Below are 25602 nucleotides of genomic sequence, written 5' to 3'. Positions count from 1 at the left end.
AACCTTATAGAATGCATAAAAGTAGCAGTCTATTTACTCCACCCACTATAATCTGGCTTCTACCCCACCATTATACAGAAACTACTATGGATAGCTCATGCTGCCAAACTCCATGTATTATTTCCTGTCCTCACTTAGCTTTTTTTTTTTCCCCCTAAATTGAACTCTCTTCTGGTTTTTCTTTTCAGTATGCCTCTCCCTATTCTGGCTGTTCAATAATTTTTATGGGCTTTTTTCCTAAGCTTATTCTTATTCTTTCTAAGTTTACTCCTATTTTATTTGGATACCTAAAATCCTTCACAAAAGCTTTCGTAGAATTCTCCCTTTAAAGGTCCCTTTTCCTGTAAATGCCTTTACTTTACATACAACCACTAAATAATCATTTCAGTATCTGACCTCTCATTCATCCCCTACATGCAAAGAGAGACTATATCTTTTAGTTTCTTAAGTTTCTCAACCTGTCTCTCTGCAATAATACTGCTGCTGCCTTATGTCGGGCTTCAGCACTCCCAACCCTAACTAAGCTAATGCTTTTTAACCATGGGTCTCTTAACTTTGCTAACAGCCTACTACAGTTTACCCTCTTCCACGACAGATAAATCTCTAAAAGATACTTTTGTCATTTTCTAGTTTTAGGTCTTGCAAAAATTCCCTGCAGATTCGGGATAAAAGCTCACAATTCTTGGCAGAGCACAGGCCTTTGATTTTCTGGATCTTTGCCAGCCTTATCTCTTGCTACTCCCCTACAGGCATCTTATGATCCAACCATATGGACCTACTTGCAGTTCTGTAAATACATTTTTCATCACAGGAAAACACCACATGGGAAATTCTACGACTGGAAGATAGAAAGCCGTAATATTTAACTGCCCTTAAAATCACTGTTGATTTATAATTCTCCTACTTCTATGGCTAACTCTCCTTCGTTCAGTTCCCACACCATATGGTTGATGCGGCCATCACTTGAAAGGGAAAAAGAATACCTTAGGACTGGTTGGTAAATGCTTTCAAAACAAAGGCATGAAAGTCAACTGTGAGATTCAATCTCTAGTACCAAAAAGAAGTTAATTGTGAGATAATGAAATACAAACAGTGTGAAACTACATATAATAAATTCTTCCATCTCTGAAAACATTAACTAAATTAATACACACCAAGTGATCTTAGAAGTCTATTGCATTTAGTGATTTATCTAATGTAAAAGACTGAAAATATTTAAATAAAGACTATTTACTGAGAAAAAGCCTATCTATACACATTTTCAATTAATGTATTCCTTTATATCTATATCTGAGCATTGATCATTTTATAAACTTCTGAAAATGCATAGGCATATCATTTGCATATGGATACTCATCTCTGTTAAAAGACTCTAATAATAAAGATACCACTTTAAGAATGTGCCTTAAACATATACTCTAAACTCCTTTATTTTAAAAATATTTCAAGAAATTCCTTTTTATATAGTTAATATTTGAGGCAACAGTAATTTTTCAGTTATTGCCCTAAGGACATCTTAAGTTCTATTTAAATAAATTAGAAAAAAATCGAACTAAATTTGTATTCTAATTTCTATTCTGGCTTTTTAAAAAACCAGGAAACAATCTATCAGAGATCTTAAATTTTTAAAAATCTACTAATGATTCATGTTAGTTTTAAGTTATGATGTTCTCTTGTTATTTGCCATCAGAGACTTTTATTTTGACATTTCATTAAGTATGCAGTCTTTTCTCAAGTTTCTTTTTACCTCTTTGAATCCTATGCCATGAGAAAAAAAATAAGTGGTATAATAAAAAAAATTGGATCTGTGATCGTACTTGAAAGACATTTGGTGAAACCCATCCTTAACCAAGTGTCAAGCCTGGTTTACTCAAGAATCCTTATAAAATGTACTGATCAACAAGTAGAAACTCTTCATGTGTAAGCTTTTAAAAGACACTGTATTTTATTTTTAAATTCTCGGGTTATTTTGTTGGCAGTAATATACTATATGGTGTGCACATGTCAACTGAATTACTAAGAGCTTAGATTTTTATAGATTTATAAATAAAAAATGTGAGAAAAATAAAACCTAATTAAAACTATAATATTTAGAGGTAAGAATTGTTCTTTTCTCTGATAAACTATCTTTCCTGAAAACAATTTTTTGTTTTTTATATCTCAAAATAAAACAGAATTAAGGTGAATAGTGGTAGAAGAAAAAAGTGAATTTGAAAAGACAAATGGAGATGAGTGAGAAGGGGATATTGGTTTAAAAATGCTGCTTAGGAGGTTCTGAAACTTCCTTTTAAAAGGGTAATAGAGGGGCATATGAAAGAGACTTTATTGAATACTATTACTGAATATGTATAGTAGTAATTTTTAAAGTTTTTATTATTAAGCTAATTTATAGAGATTTGATCAATTCTTGATATTCAAAATACCTAAAAGCACCATTCTCCACATTTGAAAGCGAAAACAAAAATTACCATTAAGTATTACTTACATTCCAAATCGCAATGTTCCAGAAACGTATGTTTGCCAGTGTGCACAATAGAACATAAATGTCCCAGCAAAACAACAAAAAAACATCCAGTCAGGATTTGTCCCAAGCTGTACAGCAATGCAAGTTCCAAGAACCACAAATACTGTAGAAGAAAAAAAAATTACAATGAAAACTGAACATAAGAAGAGTAACTACAAACATTAACTGAGACAGAAATGTTAGATGAGACAAAAAAGATAGGCTATAAATATACAACTAGTCAGCCGGGCGTGGTGGCGCACGCTTGTAATCCCCGTGCTTGGGAGGCAGAGACAGGAGGATCGCGCAGGTTCGAAGCTAGCCACGCGCGCTGGCTTAGGAGACCCTGTTACCAAATAAAAATGTAAAAATAGGTCTGGGAGTGTAGCCCGGAGATAGAAGGGCTTCCAGGAACCCCAGTACCACCAAGAAAAAAAAAATAATAAATAAATATACAACTAGTCTCAGTAATCTAAATAACAGAAGAGTAGGATATAATCTTTTATATTATCTTTTTACCATATAATTCCACTCTTTTTCCACTAAATCACTTATAACTAAAGTTCTTCAAAGCAACTAAAATACTTTGGCATTTTTTTGAGTATTTTCTGACTTAGTGATGGCAGTATTAATAAGCAGTAAAAAGTTACAAGGCAAAATTAAAACATAAACACAACAAAAGCCTAAATAATCTACAATGAAACCTACCTGATTCAGACTGGAAACTATCTTTAGTTATTTAGTAGATATCATTATGGAGGATATATATAAATGGCTATCATTTCAAATAAAAAGTAGGATACCTAGAATTCTTCAGTCTCCTGGTTAAAGTATAATGGCCCTTCAAAATACCCAATAACTTTTATTCAGTTAGAGTTTTGAGTTTTCTGACTTGACTCTTAAAAGTTATGAGGCCAGGTGTAGTGGTGCACACTTGTAATCTCAGCAATTGGGAGGCTGACACAGGAGGATTGTGGTTCGTGGAAAGCCTCAGCTACTTAGTGAGGCCCTTTGCAAATTAGTGAGAACCTGTTTCAAAATAAATAAAATAAGGCTGGGATGTAGCTCAGAGACAGAATGCCCCTGGGTTCCATCCCCAGTTAAAAAAAAAAAAAAAAAAAAAAAAGAGCTTAGTTGTTCTTCCTTCTTTACTAAGCAAGCTGCTGAAGCAATGATTTTGATATATACCTGTATCCACAAATCTGGATTCAAAAGTTAAAACTATCAAGGATTTCTGTTTGTTTCTTTTAAAACATTTTAAGTGCCATTCCAAATGATAAAAGAACTGAGGGACTAAATTAAAATTGGAAGGGGGGTAGTTACAGTCGGGAAGACTACTTAGAAATTAACTTAATGAACTGGGTGTGGTGGCACATGTTTGTAATCCCAGTACTTGGGAGGCTGAGACAGGAGTATTGCAGGTTCACAGTCAGCCTTAGCTACTTAGTGAAGCCCTGTTTCAAAATAAAGAAAAAAAAAAATAGGGTTGGGGGTATAGCTTAAAGGTAGAATGCCCCTGGTTCAACCCCAAGTACTGAAAAAAAAAAGTAATGCTGGATGTTTAGCTCAATAGTAGAGCTTGCCTTGCATGCACTAGGGTCTTGGTTCAATCCCAAGTACTATCAAAACAAAAAAAATTCATTTAATTTCTAAGTCTCTCTCCACCTCTAAAATCATACTAAAATATTATTTGAAAAGCTTGCAACACAGTGTAAATATAGATATATCATCTACAATGTAACTATAGTAACCCATCTATTTCTAGCACTTAGTGTACTTTTTTCTAGTCTTTAAAAAATTGTATATATTTATAGTACACAACATGCTGTTTTGATATACATGTATGTAGTGAAATTGTTACTATGGTTAAACAAATTACCATACTCCACCTTCCACAGCTAACTCCCCACCATGTAGGGGCACCTACAACCTATTTATTCTCTTAGTACATTTTCAATATACGATATTATTAACTACAACCCTAATGTACATTAGATATCCAGGCCATTTGTCCTAGTCTTTCATACTTAAAATCCACATCTTCAATGTAGTGTTTTTTTTTTTTTTTTTTTTTTTTTGTGGTACTGGGGATGGAACACTTCTACCTCTGGGGTACACTCCCAGACCTATTTTTTATATTTTTTTATTTGGAAACAAGGTCTCTTAAGCCAGCAAGGCTGGTTTCGAATGTGCAGGATCCTCCTGTCCCTCCCCCCAAGCGCAGGGATTACAAGCGTGTGCCACCATGCCTGGCTTCAATGTAGTTTTAAGTGTCTACATAAGACAAATTTAAATATAAAGGCCACAAATTATCAAACTAGTCTCCCACTTCTGTACTCTTATCTAGAACTTATGAGGTTCTTATAATGACAATTATGCTTGTGTGTGTGTGTGCACGCGTGTGTTACTGGGAATTAAACCCAGGGGCCTTCTACCTCTGAGTTATACCCACAAACCTATTTTTATTCTTTATTTTGAAATAGGGTCTCACTTACTAAGCCTTACTAAGAGGCTGAGGCTGGCTGCGAACCTGTGATCCTTCTGTCTCAGCCTCCTAGTACTGGGATTCCAAGCATACGCTACCATGCTTGGCACTCTAATTTTTTTTAAAGAGATGCTAAAAATAATACTTAGTAAACTTAATTTCTAAATTTTCCCAAACTTCCAATAATGAACAAGTATTAACCAGATCCTATCTTGAAAAATACTAAAATTTAATATAAAATCACTCATTCGGATAACTAAGTAAACCTCTTATTTATTCTCACAGTTTATCACTTTTTTTTTTAACCAGTTAATGAACATTGACATTAAGAAGCAACACTACCTGTTGAAAGTGAATCACAACCATGATCAAAAAGTTCTCCCAAAGGAGAACTACTATTGGTTCTTCTTGCCTGTTTCCCATCTATAGCATCCAAAGACTGGTAAATGAAAAGGCCACATGCACAAGCAATGTAAGCCCACAGAGGTGCCTGTGAAATGAAATAAGAAAAGTAAGAGCATGCAGACACTATATACATTAGCCTTATTGTGTTTGGCTAACATATTTCTTTCACCTGAAGATATTTTATCTTCATCCTCTACAGAGGCCTGCTGGCTGAAAGTCATGGAGGAGAAGAAAGAAGTGCTACATAATGAAGAATTGACTGAAACAAGATTGTTAGGTAAATTAAATTTCCTTCTTTTCGGGGTGCTCAAGCAGATGCTGGATAACTATAGTCAACCCTTCATATCCCTAGGGTTCCACATCCATAGATTCAACCAAGGCTCTAAAATATTTGGTATAAAAAGTATTTTTCATATTGTTTACAAATGAACATGCACTTTTCATTATTCCTTAAACAATACAGTATAATACCTATTTCATAGATTTATATTGTATTAGGGATTATAAGTAATCTACAGATGATTTAAAGTATACAATATGCAAATGTAATATAAAAATATAACATCATTTTATGGTATTTGTAGGGAAATCCTGAAACCAATCCCCCATGGGATATCAAGAGACTACTCTATTTTGAAGGAATTTTACAGAAATGCATGAGAGACTACGATGTCTTACTTCTATAATATTCCTCCCAAACTGGGCCTGGTGGTGTAGGCTTGTAATTACAGTATTTGGGAGGCTGAGACATGAGAATCAGAGGTTCAAGTATAGCCTCAGCAAGTAGTGAGACCCTCATCACACTAGAGAGATCCTGTTTCAAAATAAAAATAAAATAGGGATGGGAGTATAGCATGGAAGTAGAATGCCCCTGAGTTCTATCTCCAGTACCAAAAAAATTAAAAAAAATTCCTCCCAATATTTACACCCTAAGATCCTAAGAGTCAGTTGAAGAATAACCTAGAACAGTTTTCCCAAGTTGTATTTTTCAAGATGTTTACATGTTAACCTTATAAAAGAAACACTGGGTTAAACAGAATTTTCCACTGTAGGACCTTTTCTACCCTTCGTATTGCTAATGCATGCTGTAATATTTAAGGAGAAACAATATTCTGATATATCCATATTTATTTGAGCATATAACTTATTTTTAAACATACTTCCTCAGTGGTTCATGAAAACTACAGAAATGATGATTAAATGCACAGTGTACTCAGAATATTCTCTAATTTATAGTAACATCTTCAAGGAATGCCTTGTCTCAGAAACTGGTCTGTTTGTACTGATTTTAAATATTACATATTTAAAAAGAGAATATTACATATTTAAAAAGAGATATTTTATTTGGCTTACTGTCTTTTTAAGTTTCTATATGGTTTACTGTCTTTAAGAATGTAGAAGAAACTTTTTTTTCCCTCATTGGGGGGGTTTCTACCGCCGGGCTATACCCCAGACCTATTTTATACTTTACTTGGAATCAGGTTCTCACTAAGTTGCTGAGCGCCTCACTAAGTAGCTGAGGCTGGCTTTGAACCTATGCAATCTTCCTGTCTCAGCCTCCTAAGCGCTGGGATTACAAGTTTATATTACTTTCTACTGTTTTCCCATGGCCGGAGCATGAAAAATTTTTACAACCACAAGGTAAATTTTCTTAGCTACTATCAGTTTATACTATAAGTGATAAAACAGAGCCACAAGAATATTCAGTGTATTCTGTACTTCAAAAAGATTTCTCTCTGAAAGAGATTTACTTACACTTCAATGATTAAAAGTTAAATATCTTCTCTTAAACATTTTCTTGGTGTTCCATATTTTAGGACACTGAGGCTATTAAACAGATCACAGGAGTCTAGGGTGGTGGCTCACACTTGTAATCCCAGTACTTGGGAGGCTGTGACAGCTTCAGCAATATAGCGAGGCACTCGACAATTTAAGGAGACCCTATTTCTTTTTTCTTTTCTTTCTTTCTCTTTCTTTCTTTCTTTCTTTCTTTCTTTCTTTCTTTCTCTTTCTTTCTTTTTTTTTTTTGTGGCACTGGGGTTCCTGAAAACCCTTCTACCTCCAGGCTACACTCTCAGGCCTATTTTATATTTTTATTTGGAAACAGGGTCAACAGGGTCTCTTAAACCAGCGCGGCTGGCTTTGAACCCGTGCGATCCTCCTGTCTCCACCTCCCAAGCGCGGGGATTACAAGCGTGTGCCACCAAGCCTGGCAAGGAGACCCTATTTCAAAATGAAAAAATCAAATAGGGCTTGGGATTTAGCTCAGAGGTTCAATATCCAGTAAAACACACACACACACACACACACACACACACACACACACACACACACACACACGATATTACGTTCCTCCCTTAAGCTACAGGTAAAATTCTGAATGCAGTAACTGAAGTTATATAACATTTTACATGTAAGCACACTTAAATAAGCAAGTAATCCTGTGTGATTAAGAAAGCCCTCTTCTGGACTTTAGGTCTACTGCTTCTTTCTCCTAAAGGAATCTAATAACTCTCTCTAGGGCTATACAGTAGACATTAACTATGTATAACTATTTTAGTTTAAATTAATTAAAATAAAATAAAATTCAGTTCTTCCAGTTATACTAGACACATTTCAAAAGCTCAATAGCCACATGAGGTTATGGCTACCACACTAGATCATCCAGAGAGAATAGTATCGCCTTCACAGAACAATCTACTAGATAGCTCTGCTTTAAGAAACTAGAAGGCTAGCCGGGCGTGGTGGCGCACGCTTGTAATCCCCGCGCTTGGGAGGCAGAGACAGGAGGATCGCGCAGGTTCGAAGCCAGCCGCGCGCGCTGGTTTAGGAGACCCTGTTTCCAAAATGAAAATGTAAAAAATAGGTCTGGGAGTGTAGCCCGGAGGTAGAAGGCTTCCAGGAACCCCAGTACCACCAAAAAAAAAAAAAAAAAAAAGAAAGAAACTAGAAGGCTAAAGACTTTTTGGGGTCTAAATTTAGGATTATTAAAATCCTAGAGTGGTAGAGGGCAAAAGTGTTACTAGGAAACAAGAAACAAGTTAAACTCTATGTATACCCACAGTTGTAGAAAACAGTAAAATAACTATACATAAAAAAGTAAAAGTTTCTTATCTTAGGGCTGTCCTTTTTCCCTGTAAATCTGTAAAACACTTAAGTAAAATTTTCTTAATAAGAAAGCCTTTTAATTCAATAAGTATAGTCTCAGTTAAGAGCGTAGCCAAGACACTGAACAAGCAAAGGAACGTTTTTTCAGTTAGGATGAGTGGGAAAGAAAAGTAATTTGCAAAATCTTGCAGAGATGTTCTTATGTGAGTCAACTAAGATGAAAAGTTAGAAACATATGGTTTTAACTATCTTTGGAAATACAGCGGAAGGATTTACATACATACAAATGTATACACATGTGGTAGGAGAAGTTCCTTTTTTGCCCTCTGGAAGGATACATCAAAAAATTTATTAAGCATTTTTATGTTTGAAGAGGAGTAGAAAAAATGTAGGAAGGAAAGGCAGATAGAGAAGAAGGTTTTGCTGTTTTATACCTTTCTGTGTTTTAACTTTTCTGTGTAATTTTTTTCCCTTAATTTTTTTTAATGTCAATAGGAGTTCTGTGCAGTGAGATTATGGGCAATATAGATTTTTAATTATCTTTCCAATTTTTTATGCTGAAAATCTAGTTATTTTTTACTGAGTTAAATAAAATGCATTACTAAGCAGTAATAAAAATCAAATTAGCATTTAAACTAAAAGTCATGATTATATTCTAAAAAGCCATAATTAATTTTGCCAAAACTCTTACTGATAATGACATAGTTCAGGTCTATTTTTCATGTATATAAAATAGATGTTACTAACTTCTTTTATCTATCTTATGTGGGAAGGATAATTCAAGCATAACATACATCAAGCTGCAAGACAAAATTCAAATTTATAATACTTAAACCAAAGCTCCAAGCTATTAAAATTTAAATACTAACAAATGAGTCAAGGGATACTTTTGTATTCCATATAAAAAGAAGCCTACATTTTTATTGGAGGAATTTTTTTTTTTTTTTTTTTTTTTTGGTGGTACTGGGGGTGGAACCCAGGGGCTTTCTACCTCTGGGCTATACTCCCAGACCTATTTTTTTATACTTTATTTGGAAACAGGGTCTCACTAAGTTGCTGAGAGCTTCACTCAGTAGCTGAGGGTGGCTTTGAACCTGTGCGATCCTCCTGTCTCAGCCTCCCAAGCGCGGGGGTTACAAGCGTGCGCCACCATGCCTGGCTTATTGGAGGAATTTAAAAAATAAGAACTAAAATTTTTCCTTTCATATCTACTAGGAAGATTTTTTTTTTTAACAAGAAAGGATTCCATCTGTAGCCATTAAAATAGTGTTCTTTTCTACCAGAAAGACTGGTATCTACAGTTCTAATTATTTAAAAAATCAGCAACAAAAACCATGTGAAAGTTTATATTACACTTAGACATAAGATTTAATGATTACTTATTGGTAAAAGTCCCCAAATATTTTGAATGGATGGAAATTTTCTACAACTTTATAGACCTTTTTGACTCCAAAATGCTCATAGGAAAAAAACATAGATGATTCAACAAGGTCTTAAATAAATTTATGGCTCCATATGTTATGTATTATTAGAGGAAATAAGGAATGGGAGGGAAGGTGTGGGGAAGAACAGGTCACATACTTCAACTTTTTTTGGCAGATGCAGTAGTGAACGCCTGTAATCCTAGTGACTTGGGAGTCAGAGGCAAGAGGATCACAAGTTCAAGGTCGGCCTCAGGAACTTAACAAGACTTTGTTCCCCAAAATAACAGGAGCTAGGGATATAGCTCAGTGGTAGGGCAACTCTAGGTTCAATCCCCAGTACAAAGAAAAAAATAAAAATCTTTCTGACCATTGAAATAACAACCATCTACTATTTATTAAGCATTTATTCAGCTTGCTAGTCACCCTGAATGCATGACCTTACTTAATTCTCACAATATGACAAGATTTACAAAGATGAAGTGTGACTTTGAGAATTTAAAGTTACCAAAGGTCAGAGTCAATAAGGGCCTATCAAGGAAAGATAGCCAAGACCTAGTTTAATGCATTCTGATCTGAGCATAACAAGTATCTGTAGCATGTAGCTTAAATGAATCCAGGCAGATCCTTTTTAGGACATTACCTTCCTTTGCAGAGCGCCCAACAGAGGCTTGCTCAGTCACATTCCAACTGGATTCCTCCCAGGGGCAATTCTGAAAAGTTTGCTGTGATCAGAGTATTTCCCATTCTGGAAGTTTCCCCAAAGGTTTAACTATTAACTAGTTCTAGGGTTATCCCAGAAATCACTTAAGAGCAACAGCATCCAAATATCATCCAAATCATTTAAGAGCAATGGCAAAGGAAACGCATTACAGGGGAAAATAGAACCTGGCATACTCTGTGCACTCAATAAATGACTATTAGTGGCTGAGCAACCTTTGAACTTGCTCTCACTCCCTGATCCCCATGCTAGATACAATTTAGGACTATTGGAGGGCTTCCATTGCAATGAACCCACCTCTCTATTGTTCTATGCGGATTTGTAAGATCTGGGCCAAACTCAGGAAGTAGCGGCCAGGGCCTCAGGTAAGCCCCTAATAAAACAATGCAAAGGACAGGTGATAAAAGATCCCAGGACATGTTTAAACAATTGTACTGTTCTTTTTGTTTTTAGTATTCTGATTGAGGTACAGCAGGATACTTAAGAAAAATATGAGAAAAAAACAGAAATATACGCATATGATTGGTGTTAAATATATAGTAAAAAAAGGAATGAAAATAAAGGTATTCAAGGTAAGGAAGAAAATAAGCATCTAGAACACAAAAAATCATTTTTTTTTTAATGAGTAACTGTGGCCATCAAGAGCCACTCACTTTAAGAGACATATGAAAACAAGTGAATTGATGAAAAGAGAAAGGAATTGGATGGAGGTAATTTTATCTCAAAGAACAAATCATCTTCTGAAAAGACTACTTTAAAAAATAAATTACTTCAAGTTTAAAACAAGATAAAGGTTGTTGTGGCCATTAGGATTTCGTATAGTACAGTCACTCTGACACCTTTAGTTAAGGATCACCTTCTATCTTCTTGTGTTACTTGCGACTGGTAATTTTGATGAATACAGGCAAAACATATATTTCTGATACTCTTCCATCTACCTACATAGTTTACTTTTTGACAAAGATAGTAAAAAGAAGAAATAAACATCAATTTATTCATTTGAATGAATAGTTTTGGTTTCAAGTAATGGGTACAAAGAATAATAAAGGTTAAGAACAGAAAAGTGGTATGGATTTGAGAAGGTCTAGGTAGAATCTTTTAAAGAAATATCACGCTTTTTTTTTTTCGTTTTATATTGGAGCTTGAACCCAGGGTGTTCTACCTCCAAGCTATGCCCCTAGCCCTATTTCATTTTGAATCGGGGTCTCCCTAGGTTAATGAGAATGTCACCTACTTGACGAGGCTGTCCTCAAATCTGCTGTCTTAACCTCCCAAGTACTGGGATCACAAGTATATGCCAACCATGCCCAGGCCACCCTTCCTTCCTTCCTTTTTTTTTTTTTTTGGGTGGTACTGGGGTTCCTGGAAGCCCTTCTACCTCCGGGCTACACTCCCAGACCTATTTTTTATACTTTTTTATTTGGAAACAGGGTCTCCTAAGCCTGTGCACGCGGCTGGCTTCAAACCTGCGCCATCCTCCTGTCTCAGCCTCCCAAGCGCGGGGATTACAAGCGTGCGCCACCACGCCCGGCCACCCTTCCTTTTAATAGTGAGCCAGAGTAGGATACAGAACAGAAAATTTTGACTTTTTCTTACATTTCCTTTTCCTTGTTAGAATAACAGTGATATACCTAAACTCTATCAGCCACACGCTTGTAGGAAGAGGAAGGAATAACCAACACTTCTAATAAAATGACTCCATAGTCATGCCATCTCAAATGCCGGAGTCTTTTCTCTTTGATCATATTAAACTTTACTAAGATATTATTCAATCAACTGAAAAAAAATGAGATAAAATTCTTCTGTAAAGGATTGAGATTTTGTGTATTAATTCCTGCTAACATTAATTTACCTACTAGGATCAGAGCATACCTTTTGCTTCAAAGTGTTATTACACTGTGTGTGATAGACTATTTTAAAACAATTAAAAATACCTATCAGATTATCTTACCTTTATTAAATACCCTAAAACTTCAATTACAATGTTTCTGGTATAACAAATATTATCTGTACTTAAAAATTTCCTCTTACCTGCTCTGTGGCTGTAGGGCAGTAGAAGACTAATAAAATAGTTGTACAGATGTTTATTGACAGTCCAATTATGGTGATGAGATTTGGAGCAATCCAGGAGGGAACTCTTCCTACTAGCCATTCCCAATATCCTTGCATTAAGGGCTCAAGCAGGGACCGTCCCGCACTCTGGTATCTGTGTTCTTCTAGCCGCTTTAACTGGTGCCTCGACAATGGTGGTGTAGGTAACTGAAACAACTTATTTAACACACACCCTGTAGTACTCATATGCCCGAAGCCCATCGGGGACTCCGGGTAAGACTCTCCACATCGTTTCCTTGTTGACCGATGTGCACTCATGGATCTAGGTTTTCTTGTATTGAATACAGTACTTTATCTTGTTTTGTAGCTGTTTATGGCTGGTGTATCCTAAAAAAATAGAAATTGTCAGCCACTATTTATATCAATATCAATAAATTAAAAAACAAATTAACCTAACAGAATAATAAATATCACAGAGACCTGATTTGGGTCCTAGTTCTTATTGAAGGTATATAACCTTACCTTTAAGTGAAAACTACTCAGGGACTTCATCATTCATATGCTTCCTGCTACCTGATAGTTTCACACTGCTTTCAGTAATATATAGAACAAATGCTAGAAATTATCTAATCATTTCATGTATATGTAATTAATGTCCCAACGCTAGCAAATTAACATTAACATCAGAGGAACAGTTTGATTGAAATGGGTCTTAAACTAGGTTTTTATGTAATGATAATAACTAATATGTATTGAACACTTACATCATATCCCCAAGTAAGCATTTTTTAATATGTTAATTAATTTAATCCTCTAAACAACTCTAGAAGGTAGGGACTATTAATTACCCTCATCTTTAAAGAAAAAGAATCTAAGGCACAGTGAAGCTGATTAACTTGTCCATATCACAAAGCTTATAAGTGGTATTTAAATAAAACAGAGTTTCTGCTTAAGCTAAGTTTAAAGATAAAACTTGTTACTGGTGGAAAGGGATATAGATGATATTATAAATGGAAAAAACCAGCAAGAGCAAAAAAACAATTTAAAGAAAACAGTACTGCTCATATACATCAGCTGAGTGGCCAAATAAACTGAGGAAGTTATAAGAAAACAAGGATAAAGTGATGACTGTTGAGGTTAAGCCCTGAAATGCTTATACTTGATTTAGAAAAGATTAGATAACACACTTACATTATAAGTAATTAAGCAGTGGTAAGGAAATAATTACAAGAGCATTCAAGATTAAAAGGGCAAGCTGGGTGTGGTGGTGCAAGCTTGTAGTCCAGTACTTGGGAGGCTGAGACAGGAGGATCACAGGTTCTCAGCCAGCCTCAGCTACTTAGTGAGGCCCTCCGAAACTTAAACCCTGTCTCAGAAATAAAGAATACAAACATAGGACTGAGGTGGAGTTCAGAAGTAGAATGCCCCTTGGTTCAATCCTCAGTACTGCAGGGGGGTGGGGAGGGGCAGCTATATATACTCAACAGAATTGAAAAAGCAGTGTGAGAACAATTAAAAATTAGCACATGAAGCTAGCACAGTGATGCCTACCTTTAATCCCAGTACTTGGGAGGCTGAGACAGGCAGATCACAGGCCAGATGCAGCAATTTAGCAAGATCCTTAGCAAATTAGGGAGACCCCTGTTTAAAAAAAGAAAAAAAAAAAACTAGCACATGATCTCAGTGGTTTTAAACAGCAAAGGCCTACTCATAAACATGCAAATATGAAAGTATATAAGTAATTTCTCTTTAGAAGGTTTAGAAGGTTTAATTTCTCTTTAGAAGGTTTAGAATTACATATCAGAGATATAGGAGAAGAAAAAGAGTCCAAGCTAGAGACTAGTAACACTGCTGTCAAAAGAGAAAGTTAGAAAGGAAAATTAGCATTATTTTTTGGCTTTTTTGGTGTATATTTTGTAGTAGCAATGGACCTAAATGAGGTATAATTTGATTTTGGTTGAAAACTACCCAGAATGCAAGGAAAATTTAGAATCAGTGTACTATGGAAATATAGAATGTAATACAGGATCTAGAACATCTCAACAGTGGATCTAGTATCAAAACATGATCTGATTTATTCTGCATTGGCAGGCAGGGTTGTCTTGAGGTTGGTGGGCACCTACTTGTGAGTGAAGGGAGGGACTGTGGGCTAGTGAAGGCCAATAATTGGCTGGGGGAGGGAATGGCACAGGCCAGAGGGACACCCAGATATGGTGGGCTGGTCATGTAGATATAAGGTCACATAAAGACCAACACATCTTTTCTATATTCCCATAAACATCAATTAAAAAAAAATGACACTAATGATGTAAAGGTGGAATCTGAAATATGTCAATCATGTCTCTCAACATTTGTTTTAGAAAAGAGTCACTATAGAGCCGGGCATGGTGGCGCAGGCTTGTAACATGACCAGAGGATCACACTAGCGGACAGCCTCAGCTACTCAGTGAGGCCCTCCACAACTTAGTGAGACCCTGTTTCAAAATGAAGAATAAAAAAAGAAAAAGTACGGCAGGGTGTAGCTTGTAGGTCAAATGCCCCTGGGTTCTATCCCCAGACCCGCAAAAGAAAAAAAAAAAGTCACTGTAGTCAAGCTATAAATATATAAATATTCAAAAATCTCAAAAGAATCATAATGCTACAATTTAATCTAGGTAAACTGAAATAAAAATATTTAAATTCAAACCAAGGAGATAAAATCAAAGCTAACTAATTGTATAATATTCCAAAAAATTCTTCCTCACAACTGTTCCACAGAGCTATTGATGCAAAATTTAAAAGTGATATCTATATAATGTTAAACAACTGATGAGATCACTTGAGGTCAAATGACAAACTGATAATCAACAAACACATTCAGCTCTATAGTAGCCAATTTTTCTATAATCAAATTGAGTGATGCATTTTCATATTTGGTAAGCTATACATAACCAGCTCTTATATAATTCCACTTAAAAAAGGAATAAAATGTTTAGACAACTCCATTTTGTTGTTGCAGTGTTCTATTCTTGTATCATTAAATAAAAAAGGTGACACACTGAGGGTGCTAGCCCATTTTTGGCACTGAACAAGCTACAAGCAACTGATCCTAATGGTTTTAAGTTTGAGCACTTGGCAAGACTAGTTGACACGATACTTCCCTTCTGAGTTTTTTTCCCCATGACCTAGATTATTTTTAACCTTTTATTTCTTTTTTAGAAAAATATCAACATTTTGACAAACTTCTGTAGACCTAGCCATTATATAATTTATACAAGAAAAGAGGCACTAAGTTTTTGAAAGTTTTCCCAGTGTCAACATTTCCATTTGGCAACATTGTCCCAGTAAAGCTATTAGCAACAACACTGCAAATACAAATTCAGATACTTGTAGTGCCAAACATAAAGATGGCTGCTTCAACACATATAAACAGCCACAGAGGGTGCTGACTCAGCCACAGGTCTAGCTACATAGTGTAGTCCTTTCTCCCATCACAGGAGATAGGGGCTATTACTATGAAACCATCTCAGAAAAACAGTAACTTCTGATTTTTTTGCAAATAAGAAAACAGCAAGTAAGGCAGGCATTGTGGCTCATGCTTATAATCCCAGCATTTGGGAGGCAGAGACTGGAGAATCTCCGTTCTCTGACAGCCTCAGCTACTTAGTGAGGTCCTTTGCAACTCAGTGAGACCCTGTTTCAAAAAAAAAAAAAAAAAAAAAAAGACTAAAAAAAGTAGGGCTGGGGTGTAGCTCGGAGGTACAAAGGCCCTGGGTTCCATTCCCAGTACTGGAAAAAAAAAAAAAAAAAAAAAAAAAAAAGAGCAAGCATATGTCAAGGGAGCACAGGCCAAGGCTACAACAGGAACACCAGAACTACATGGAGAAAAAGGAAAAAAAGAATGTAAGAAAGAAAATATGGAAAGAAATACAAATGTTACAAAATTTTAACCACTTGAGATTGTTATGTACAGTCAGGACTATGCCCAAAAGGGCAAGGAGAAAATATCCTTTCTTACTGTGGTACAAGGAAGAAAAAAAGTCTAGTACTGCTGGTTTGCTAGCCTAAAAATTATCCAGCAGTCAAACAGTTTTTATGAGAATGTGAATTCTAAGTTCATTCTGCCATTATCTGAATACAGTGGACCAGTCATTCATGAAGCAGTGATGGGCACTATGTGGAAAGCAAACTGCTGAGCCAGAAAAGAGTTGGAAATACATACTTTAAATAGAGTGGATGGAATCTCTGAAGTAGCTTATATACCATGTAGAGAAAAGAAGGAACCAAAGATTTCTTAAGAGGAGTAGAAGAATAGTCCACGAAAGTGCATGCAGGCCCAGAGGCAGAAAAGAGCTTATCTAGTTATAGTACCACAGAAATTACAATGCCTAGACAGGAGTAATCAGGATGGAAGCATTGGATAAAATGAAGGTGAAGAGACAGATAATACAGAGGCTTATAAACTTATGGCAAAGAGTTGCGATTTTACTTTGATGTAATAAAAACCAATAATGAGCTTATAAAGAAACCTACAGCTGGGCGTGGTAGCACACACTTGTAATCCCAGTGCTTGGGAGGCTGAGATAGGAGGATCATACAAGTTTGAAGTCCCACCTCAGCTACTTAGTGAGGCTCTCAACAACTTAGTGAGACCCTGTTTCCAAATAAAGTATAAAATAGGTCTGGGAGTGTAGCTGGGCGGTAGAAAAGCCCCTGGGTTCTACCCCCAGTACCACCAAAATAAATAAACAAATAAATAAGTAAACCTACAATTTTGGAGCACAGCCGAATTGCTGAGGATATGTTTTCATAAATCATTATGAGTAAAAAAAAAAATGTAACTGTAAAAACTGTAATTCCAGTACTTGGGAGGCAGAGACAGGAGAATTGCAGGTTCTTGGCCAGTCTCAGCAACTTAGGCTCTCCACAACTTAGTGAGAACCTGTTTCAAAATTAAAAAACAGGGCTGGGGATGTACCTCAGAGGTAGAATGCCCCTGGGTTCAATTTTACAAACAAACACACACACACACTTCCCATTGTTTGTAATTCAGTTGATAATAACATTAGTCAATCATAGTCCTAGACCATTACAACCTTTCCACTTTTTTTTTTTTTTTTGCAGTACTGGGGATAGAATCCAGACATTCTACCTCTGGGCTACAACACCCCCAGTTCTATATTTTTTCTTTGTTTTTAAAACAAGGTCTTATAAGTTGGCTGAGGGCCTCACTAAGTATCTGAGGCTGTCAAGCAAATCATAATCCTCCTGTCTCAGCCTCCCAAGTACTGGGATTACAAACATGAGGCCATCAGGACCAGCAACAACTTTTCCACTTGTAATCAATAAGCACCCATGCTGTGTTATAACCTGGCTCTAGTACTCTGTTCCTTTCATAGCTTTTAATATATTTCGAATGTTTTCTATTTATTTATTTATTTATTTATTTATTTATTTATTTATTTATTTTTGGTCTTTCCTTTCCCTAACCTCTCATTGCTTGGTAAGTTCTTTGAGAGCAAGGGATATAACTATCTTGTTTCCATTGCCATACCATTACCATTTTTAGCACTACACAGGTAATCAGTATGTATTGAAAAATGAACAAATATGATTCAGTTAATATTTAATTAGCACTTACTTGTTCTAGATCCTGTGAAAACAGAAAGATTAGAATATGCATTCCATATTCTCAAGAAGCTCAAAAGGTGGGAGGGGTAGTTTTATAAACAGCTATGAAATAACATGCTGTCAACAAATTGTTTGGGAGTTCTAACAGAGCATTTTCTTTGTGAAGGCATTTTTTTTTTTTTTTTTTTGTACTAGGGATTGAATTTAGGGGCATTCTACCTCTGGGCTACATCCCAGCCTTTTTAATTTTTTTATTTGGAAACAGGGTCTCAGTTGCAGAGGCTGGCCTTGAACCTGAGACCCTCTTATCTCAGCATCTCAGGTACTGAGATTAAAGGCCTGGGACACCACACCTGAGTCAGGCATGAATATTTCCCTGAAAAGGCCAAAAAAGAAACAAAATTACAAACATATTTAATGACTCCAATTTCTAATTTACACATGATTTGTGGGCCTTAAAAAGTCTATCACATAGAACAGTTGTGCTTATAGCAGCTGAGGATACCGGCATCCGCCTGCCTACCTTATTTCAGTTGTGGAACTTTGTCTCGTGGAACGTCTAACAAGTGCCACACTAAAAACAACAACTGAAAAACAAAAAAACTCCAACTGCTGGGCAAAGAATAAGGTAATCTTACACAATATCCAACCTGTTGATGAAATTCCAGCATTTCCATTCCTCCCCCCACCTATAAGGGTGCCAAGTTTTGATCTGCACTGATTCAGCAGTATGTTTACAGTCCTTTCAGGAGAACTGGGTAGTACTTAACTCCTCCCTTACTGTGCTGCTAATGGAAAATGCTAATGGCTGAAGTTTATAGGAAAGGGGGCAAATTACTAAATAAGGAGAATGAGCTAATGGCCTCACAGGAGTAAATTCAGCGTTATTTAACTAATGATATATAATGTAAGTCTACAAAAAAAAAAAAAAAACAGCCTTTTCAGCAGACCTGTAAGCAAAAATAGTAGTCTGTAATACAAGTTAGTTCTAGGGCTTTGATGAAGTGAAATCTTGCACTCCTTAAAAAAGGAAGTAACTGGGGGCAGGGAGGAGAGGAAAGCAAAGGCCTGGTATCTTATAGATTTTTAAAATGAAAAAAAAAATAGCACTGAATGACCTTCATAAAGAATGTGACAGCACCTCTAGCACGCTTAGAGAGCAAACAACGCAACATAGAAAATAAATTGCTATGCAATAAAATGTAATTGGCACTAATATGCGTGGCAGATTAACTTACTTCTTACAAGGAAGGGCTGTAACGACAAGTTGTACAAGAAGATTTAACTAGTTTTTCTCCGTACGGAACGGATATGCAGCAGAGTGCTTTTATAATCACTCTCTGGAATTTTATGTGAAAGTCAGTGGTTCTAAATTGGTAAAGCTCCAAATGCTCTTATCACAATCCGTGTTTTGAGCCAGTCATTTCGATACATACTTTCTGGAACACATTCTTACTAGTTCGAGGCTGGGAACAAAATCTAACCACATACAGATAAAACAGTATTATTTGCTGAAAAGCAAGTATGAAAGTGTGTACTATCATCATAATACAGACTCATTGATAAAGGACTTCAAACAAAATCATACATTCAACACCAACGATGCAACATGTCAGAAAACGACACAAAAGTGCCAGGCACCGAACTGGAGAAAACAAACAGGGCTGGATGCGAAGGTGTCCTGCGGCCCAGCGTTCCTGGGTGCACCGGCAGGCGCCCAGCAGCCCTCCTGCCCGTCCTCCTTCCAAGAGCACTGCAGGATAAGCCCTAGCCGGCCGTCTCCGAGCCTGTCAATACGGGGTGACATTTCTAGAAAAGTTGCTGACCCAGAGGCGAGGCGGGCCGCGGGGCCGCCGCCGTAGGGGGGAGGCCCTCGGGCGGGACGCCGCGGGCGCCGGGGCGGAGGTCGAAGCGGCCAGGCCGGCCCGCGAGGGCAGCGCCCGGCCTCCACTGCCCGGCCCCGGGCCGGCCGGGCTCCCGCCGCCGCCCGCCCTCCCCCTGGGCCGCCGGGCCGGCCGCCCTCCGTCCTCCCCACACGCCCGAGCGCGAGCGCCGGGCGCGAGGAAGGAGGCCGGCGCCGCAGCCCTGGCTCCAGCCCGCCCGCCGCTCCCCCAGCCGGCCCCGGCAGCCTTACCCCGACCTCGGCGCGCACAGCCCTGCGAAGACCCACTCGGCTCGGCCGACTGGGCGACTGACCGGCGGCAGCGCCTTCGCGACACTTTCGCGACTGCCGTAAAGGGAGGCGGGCCCGGGGGCGTGGCGCTCGGGGGCGCGCCCGCCGGGTGGCGCTCGGGAGCGCGCCCGGCCCCGCCTCCTCCGCGGCCGCCGGCTGGGTGCCCGCGGGCGGTGCTGGCGGGCCGCGGCGGGACGGGCCGACAGGTAGGGCGGGCGGGCGGGCGGGAGGGCCTGCGGCTCGGAGGGCGCGTCCGCGGCGGGGCGGGGGAGCCTGGGGCGCCGCTCCGCACCCGGCCCGCGCCTTGCCCCGCGCCGTCCCGAGCGCGCCCAGCCCGCGCTCCGGCTCCGGCTCGGCCGTGGTTCCCTGGCCCGGCCGGAGCGCAGCCGGCACCTTGGCTTCGGCGCTGCGACTCCCACGGAAAAAAAGCGGTCTGAATATTTCTCTTGGTTTTGTTAAAGGCTTACGGGAAAACTGCGTTCGAGTCCCCCTGGCGGTGGCCGCGCCTGGGCGCGGGTTCCTTGCTGGGGTGGGGTGGGGGTTTGAAATTAAGATCCTTAGTGACCTTGTGTCTACAGGAAGCTCGGTCTGCCACGCACAATTATATTCCAGTAACGAAAGGAAATCGCTAATTCTGTGTCGCCGCCACCGTCGTTTAGGGTAGGATGCATTTGAAAAACAGAAAAGAAAAAAAACAACAGCCTGGAGAAATACTTTTCCTCGTTCTCCTAAGTTTTAATTTATAAAGCAGTACTCAAATGCAACTCTTTGTTGTTCGTTATCGGATTCTTATTTCTCTTCGATGTAACGTATACAAATGTTACTTAATCTTCTATATGCTTTAGATTTTAACGCTTAGAAAATATTACACATCTCAGGTGGCCGTATTAGAGTTTAGAAAAATAACCCCTTAACATTATGCTTTGTTTGGGCTTATGGGTTCTGAGTAGCTGAGAAATAAGCTTGAGGCCTTTTGTCTGTTAACTTGAAACATCTAGAATTTACTTCCTTATGTCTTAGCAGTCTCTACTTAAAGGAGACAGCAAAGAGCCCAGGCGTGGTGAGCACGCTTGTAATCCCAGCATTCAGGAGGCTGAGACCAGAGGATCCTGGTTCGCAGACAGCGTCAGCTACTTAGTGAGGTCTTCTGCAACTTAGTGAGACCCTGTTTCAAAATAAAGAATAAAAAATAGGGCAGGGGATGTAGTTCGGGGGTCAAATGCCCCTGGGTTCCGTCCTCAGATCCGCAAAAAAAAAAAAAAAAAAAAAAAAAAAAAGAAAAGAAAAAAAGACAGCAAAAGAATTTCATTACCAGTGGCTTTTAAATATTTTGGAAAAAAAAAGTAACTGGAATTCTGGTTCATAAAGCTTCAAAGAAAACAGAGAAGTGAGATTCAAGAACATTTTGCTTACTTATTTACTTATTTTGCAGTACTGGGGATGGAACACTGGGGCGTTCTACCTCCGAACTACACCCCAAGCCCCATTTTTTTTTTTTTTTTTTTTTTTTTAGTTTTGAAAGTGTCTCACTAAGGTGTGGAGAGCCTCACTAAGTAGCTGAGGCTGTCTGCGAGCAAGCGGGGATGCTACTGTCAACCTCTCAAATGCTGGGATAACAAGCATGCGCCATCACACCCGACTTAGTTAGTTAGTTTGTTTGTTTTTGTGGTACTGGGAGTGGAACCCAGGGGCTTTCTACTTCCAGGCTACACTATGTAAAGTTTATTCCTGCATATTTTCAAGTATTTTGAAAGGTCTCTTGAATTATTAAAATTCTAATTTTGCTTAGTTGGGGATTACCCTGCCAAGCTTTCAGCTTTCCAAGGTGAAACTATGCAGGCAATGAGTAATATTCCTTACTTAGTCAATGCACTTAAATTTCTTAATTTGTCACTGGCAAACTAGTAAACCATTTCAAGCTGTTTCATTTCTCGTGTGTGTGTGTGTGGGGGGGTACTGGGGATGGAACCCTGGCTACACTCCCAGACCTGTTTTATATTTTATTTGGAGACAGGGTCTCTTAAGCCAGAGAGGCTGGCTTCGAACCTGCGCGATCCTTCAGTCTCCACCTCCTAAGGGCGGGGATTACGAGCCTGCGCCACCAAGCCTGGCCCTCATTTGTCAGTTTTAACAACCAAACCCTTCACATCCTAAGGAGTTAGAAATACAAGATAATTCATACCTAAAAGAACTCGTATGTGGAAGTTGTACCCTATATAAGTGAATAGTTGTGACTATAGAATTAACAAACCATCTGTCCTTATTTTATGCTTACTCTGTTCCGCTTTAAGGAACAGCCCTTTGAGGGTTTGGCTGTTTTACAGATTGGAAAGCCGTAACTCAGAAGTTAAGTAACCTGCCTGAAATCATACAGTGGAAAAGTGGTAATGGATTTGCACTCGGATAAATCTCATCTTGCAGCTGTGTTCTTTATCTTCAAGCACAGAGGCTAATTTTGCTTAATAGTAGGCTGTATAATTCTTCCCTAATTTTTTATTTTTCTTTCTATAGGAGGACACTTTTGTTTTTTATTCTTTTGGTGGTACTGGACCCAGGGCTGTTCTACCTCTGAGCTACACCCCCCAGCTTCATTTTATTTTTTATTTGAAGCAGCATCCTACTAAGTTGCTGAGAGCTTCACTAAATTGCTGAGGCTGTCTTCGAACCTGTGATCCTCCTGTCTCATCAGCTAAATATGAAACTTTTTGTTTTATCTTTTTTGCTACCAGAGAAAGATGTCTGGTGTGACAAAGAATTAAAAAAAAAAAGGATATCTCAGATTTGAAACATTATTTAATTCTACATGGCACACTACTTTTATAAAAAATGGATGTATCACTTCTTTAAAGAAGAATGACCTGTAAACAATACTATAACCTCCTCTTTTGTCAATGAATGGTGTTAGTCCTAAAATTATGCTATATAAAATCATATGGATTAAAACATTAATTTCTTATTTTCTTTGTACATAGATTTCAGGATTTACAAAAGGTTCAGGTTTGGGCAGTTCTGAAGACTGAAATTTTATGAACTTGTAAAACAGGTAATTTATCTTTTATATCCTAAAAGAGGAACAAATATTTATTGACTACCTATGATAGTGCTCTACATATATTATTTCACTTAGTCTTTGAATAAAGTTCACAGAAGCTATTAATTTAGGCTTTTAACAAGTAATACTAGAAGCTACCATTTATTGTGTATTAGCAATGTGTTAAGTTCTTTCTTTGTGTTATCTGTAATAAGTATTTAGCTCAGGCCAGTAGAATTTTTCCTTGATGGGAAATGTCCTTAGATATTTGCCCTGTGATAACCACTAGACACATGTAGCTTTGAGCATCTGAGATGTGGCTAGTGCAGCAGAAGAACTGAAATTTTTAACTTGTACCTATTGGCTACTGTATGGACAGTGCAGTTTGTGCTGATAAAATCCCTGTTTTTCAGAGGAGAAACTGGTTCAGAGAAGTTATGAAGTCACACAATTTTTTTTCTTTTGGTGGTACTGCTGGGGGTGGAATCCAGAGGATTTCTATCTCCGGGCTATACTCCCAGACATTTTTTTTAATATATTATTTGGAAACAGAGTCTCACTAAGTTGCTGAGAGCCTCACTAAGTAGCTGAGGCTGGCTTCGAACCCATGCAATCCTCCTGTCTCAGCCTCCCAAGCCCGGGGATTACAAGCGTGCGCCACCACGCCCGGCGTCACACAATTATTTTATTAAAAAATGTTTTTGAGCAAAGGGATAGTTAGAAATGTTAAGTTGGCAATGCATATAGAAGCGATAGAGAAGAATAAAGCCCTTAGGTCAAGAGAATTGAAAACCTGAATCAAGTGGTTACAGTGTACACTGGGAGGAAGGATTTTTATAAATGACTTATAGAAATAGAATTGCAAGTATTCAGTTACAATATGTGAGGATTTGGAGAGAATGAGCAATTTTTGTAAGTTAAAAGAACTTCTTTTCTTTCTTGTTTTGCTACTGAAGATTTAACCCAGGGACATTCTACCTCCAGCCCTTTTTCCTTTTTTTTTTTTTTTTTTTTAAACAGACTCTTGCTAAGTTGCTCAGGATCTTGCTAAGTCACTGGGGCTGGCCAGAAACCTGTGTTCCTCTTGTTTTAGCCTCCTGAGTATTGACATCACAGGTGTGTGCCACCACACCTGGCTTTCGAAGTATTTCTGTATTTTTAAACTTTAAATGCATGAAGCTCTATGTTTTCTAATTCATATTATTGACTCATTTTATAAAATTATCAGCCTGGATTTAAGGGAGAATGTGATATGTGAAATATATGTATTTAGGTCTTCTTCCCCTCCCACTAATCGGAGTTGGAAATATAATGGTAAACAAAACAGTTGTTTACTGCTCTGGTGGCTCTTAAAGTTTAGTGGGGAAGATAATGCCGAACAAACAAGTGTGATGGGTGTCTTGGTTGGATGAATACTTGGTACAAGTACCTGTACACCCAACCAATTACAGGGTGCTGCTGGAAATGGCAGAGAAACTCAGCTGGACACAGAAGGGGCGGGCCTTGAGAAATGTGTAGAAATGAAGTGGGCATATATTTGAGTGGGAGGTGATAGCATTGTAGTCTAGTCATTCAGACACAACATAATATATGAAGGTCTGCAATCCTCTATCTACCATATTTCAGGCCATGGGCAGTTCTCTTAACCTCTGTAATTCTGTTGAGAGTAAATGAAATCATTTAAGGGTCTTACTAATGTATCTAACATGCAGTAAACACTAAGTGCTTTTGTAATAACGTTGAAGTGATGATGGCTAGAGCAAGGAGTTGAGAATAGAGATGTAAATTAAGACAGAAAGGTAAATAGAAAAGACAGTTTGTAAGAGCTTTGGAGAATCATTGAAGGAGTCTTTGTAGGAGAGTAAGGTGGTCAGATTGGCATTTTGAAATTAGGAGGATCGCTCAAGGGATTAGTTGGATATGAGCGATCCAACCATAGGAAGATTGGTTGTGGTCAAGCCTGGAGGAGTACTGAAAAATCCAAAGTGATTTTCCTATTCTCTCACTGAGTAGTCAACACAGAATACTTCTCTAGTTATCAAGAAGTATGTGAGAGTTTCTCCCTACAGCAACCATTCAGTCAGTTCTGTATC

The 25602-nt window shown here is 38.0% G+C and overlaps 1 protein-coding gene across 2 annotated transcripts in view; it reads right to left on the bottom strand.

The window, feature by feature from the left end:
- The window catches only part of CEPT1 (choline/ethanolamine phosphotransferase 1), a gene marked incomplete at both ends in the record, with an annotated part of 34685 nt that extends 21672 nt beyond the window's left edge, over positions 1 to 13013 (bottom strand). For both annotated transcript variants that reach the window (XM_080692467.1, XM_080692466.1), the window contains 3 exons: positions 2486 to 2627; positions 5331 to 5478; positions 12675 to 13013. In XM_080692467.1, coding sequence (XP_080548593.1) covers positions 2486 to 2627; positions 5331 to 5478; positions 12675 to 13013 — 629 coding nt within the window. The remainder of the gene's footprint in view (positions 1 to 2485; positions 2628 to 5330; positions 5479 to 12674) is intronic.
- Between the last annotated feature and the right edge of the window lie 12589 nt (positions 13014 to 25602).

Source organism: Muscardinus avellanarius (assembly GCF_963383645.1).
Source record: "Muscardinus avellanarius genome assembly, chromosome: 3".
NCBI lineage: Eukaryota > Metazoa > Chordata > Mammalia > Rodentia > Gliridae > Muscardinus > Muscardinus avellanarius.
The sequence above is the reverse complement of the archived record's forward strand: the minus strand, read 5'-3'. Positions and strand labels throughout refer to the sequence as shown.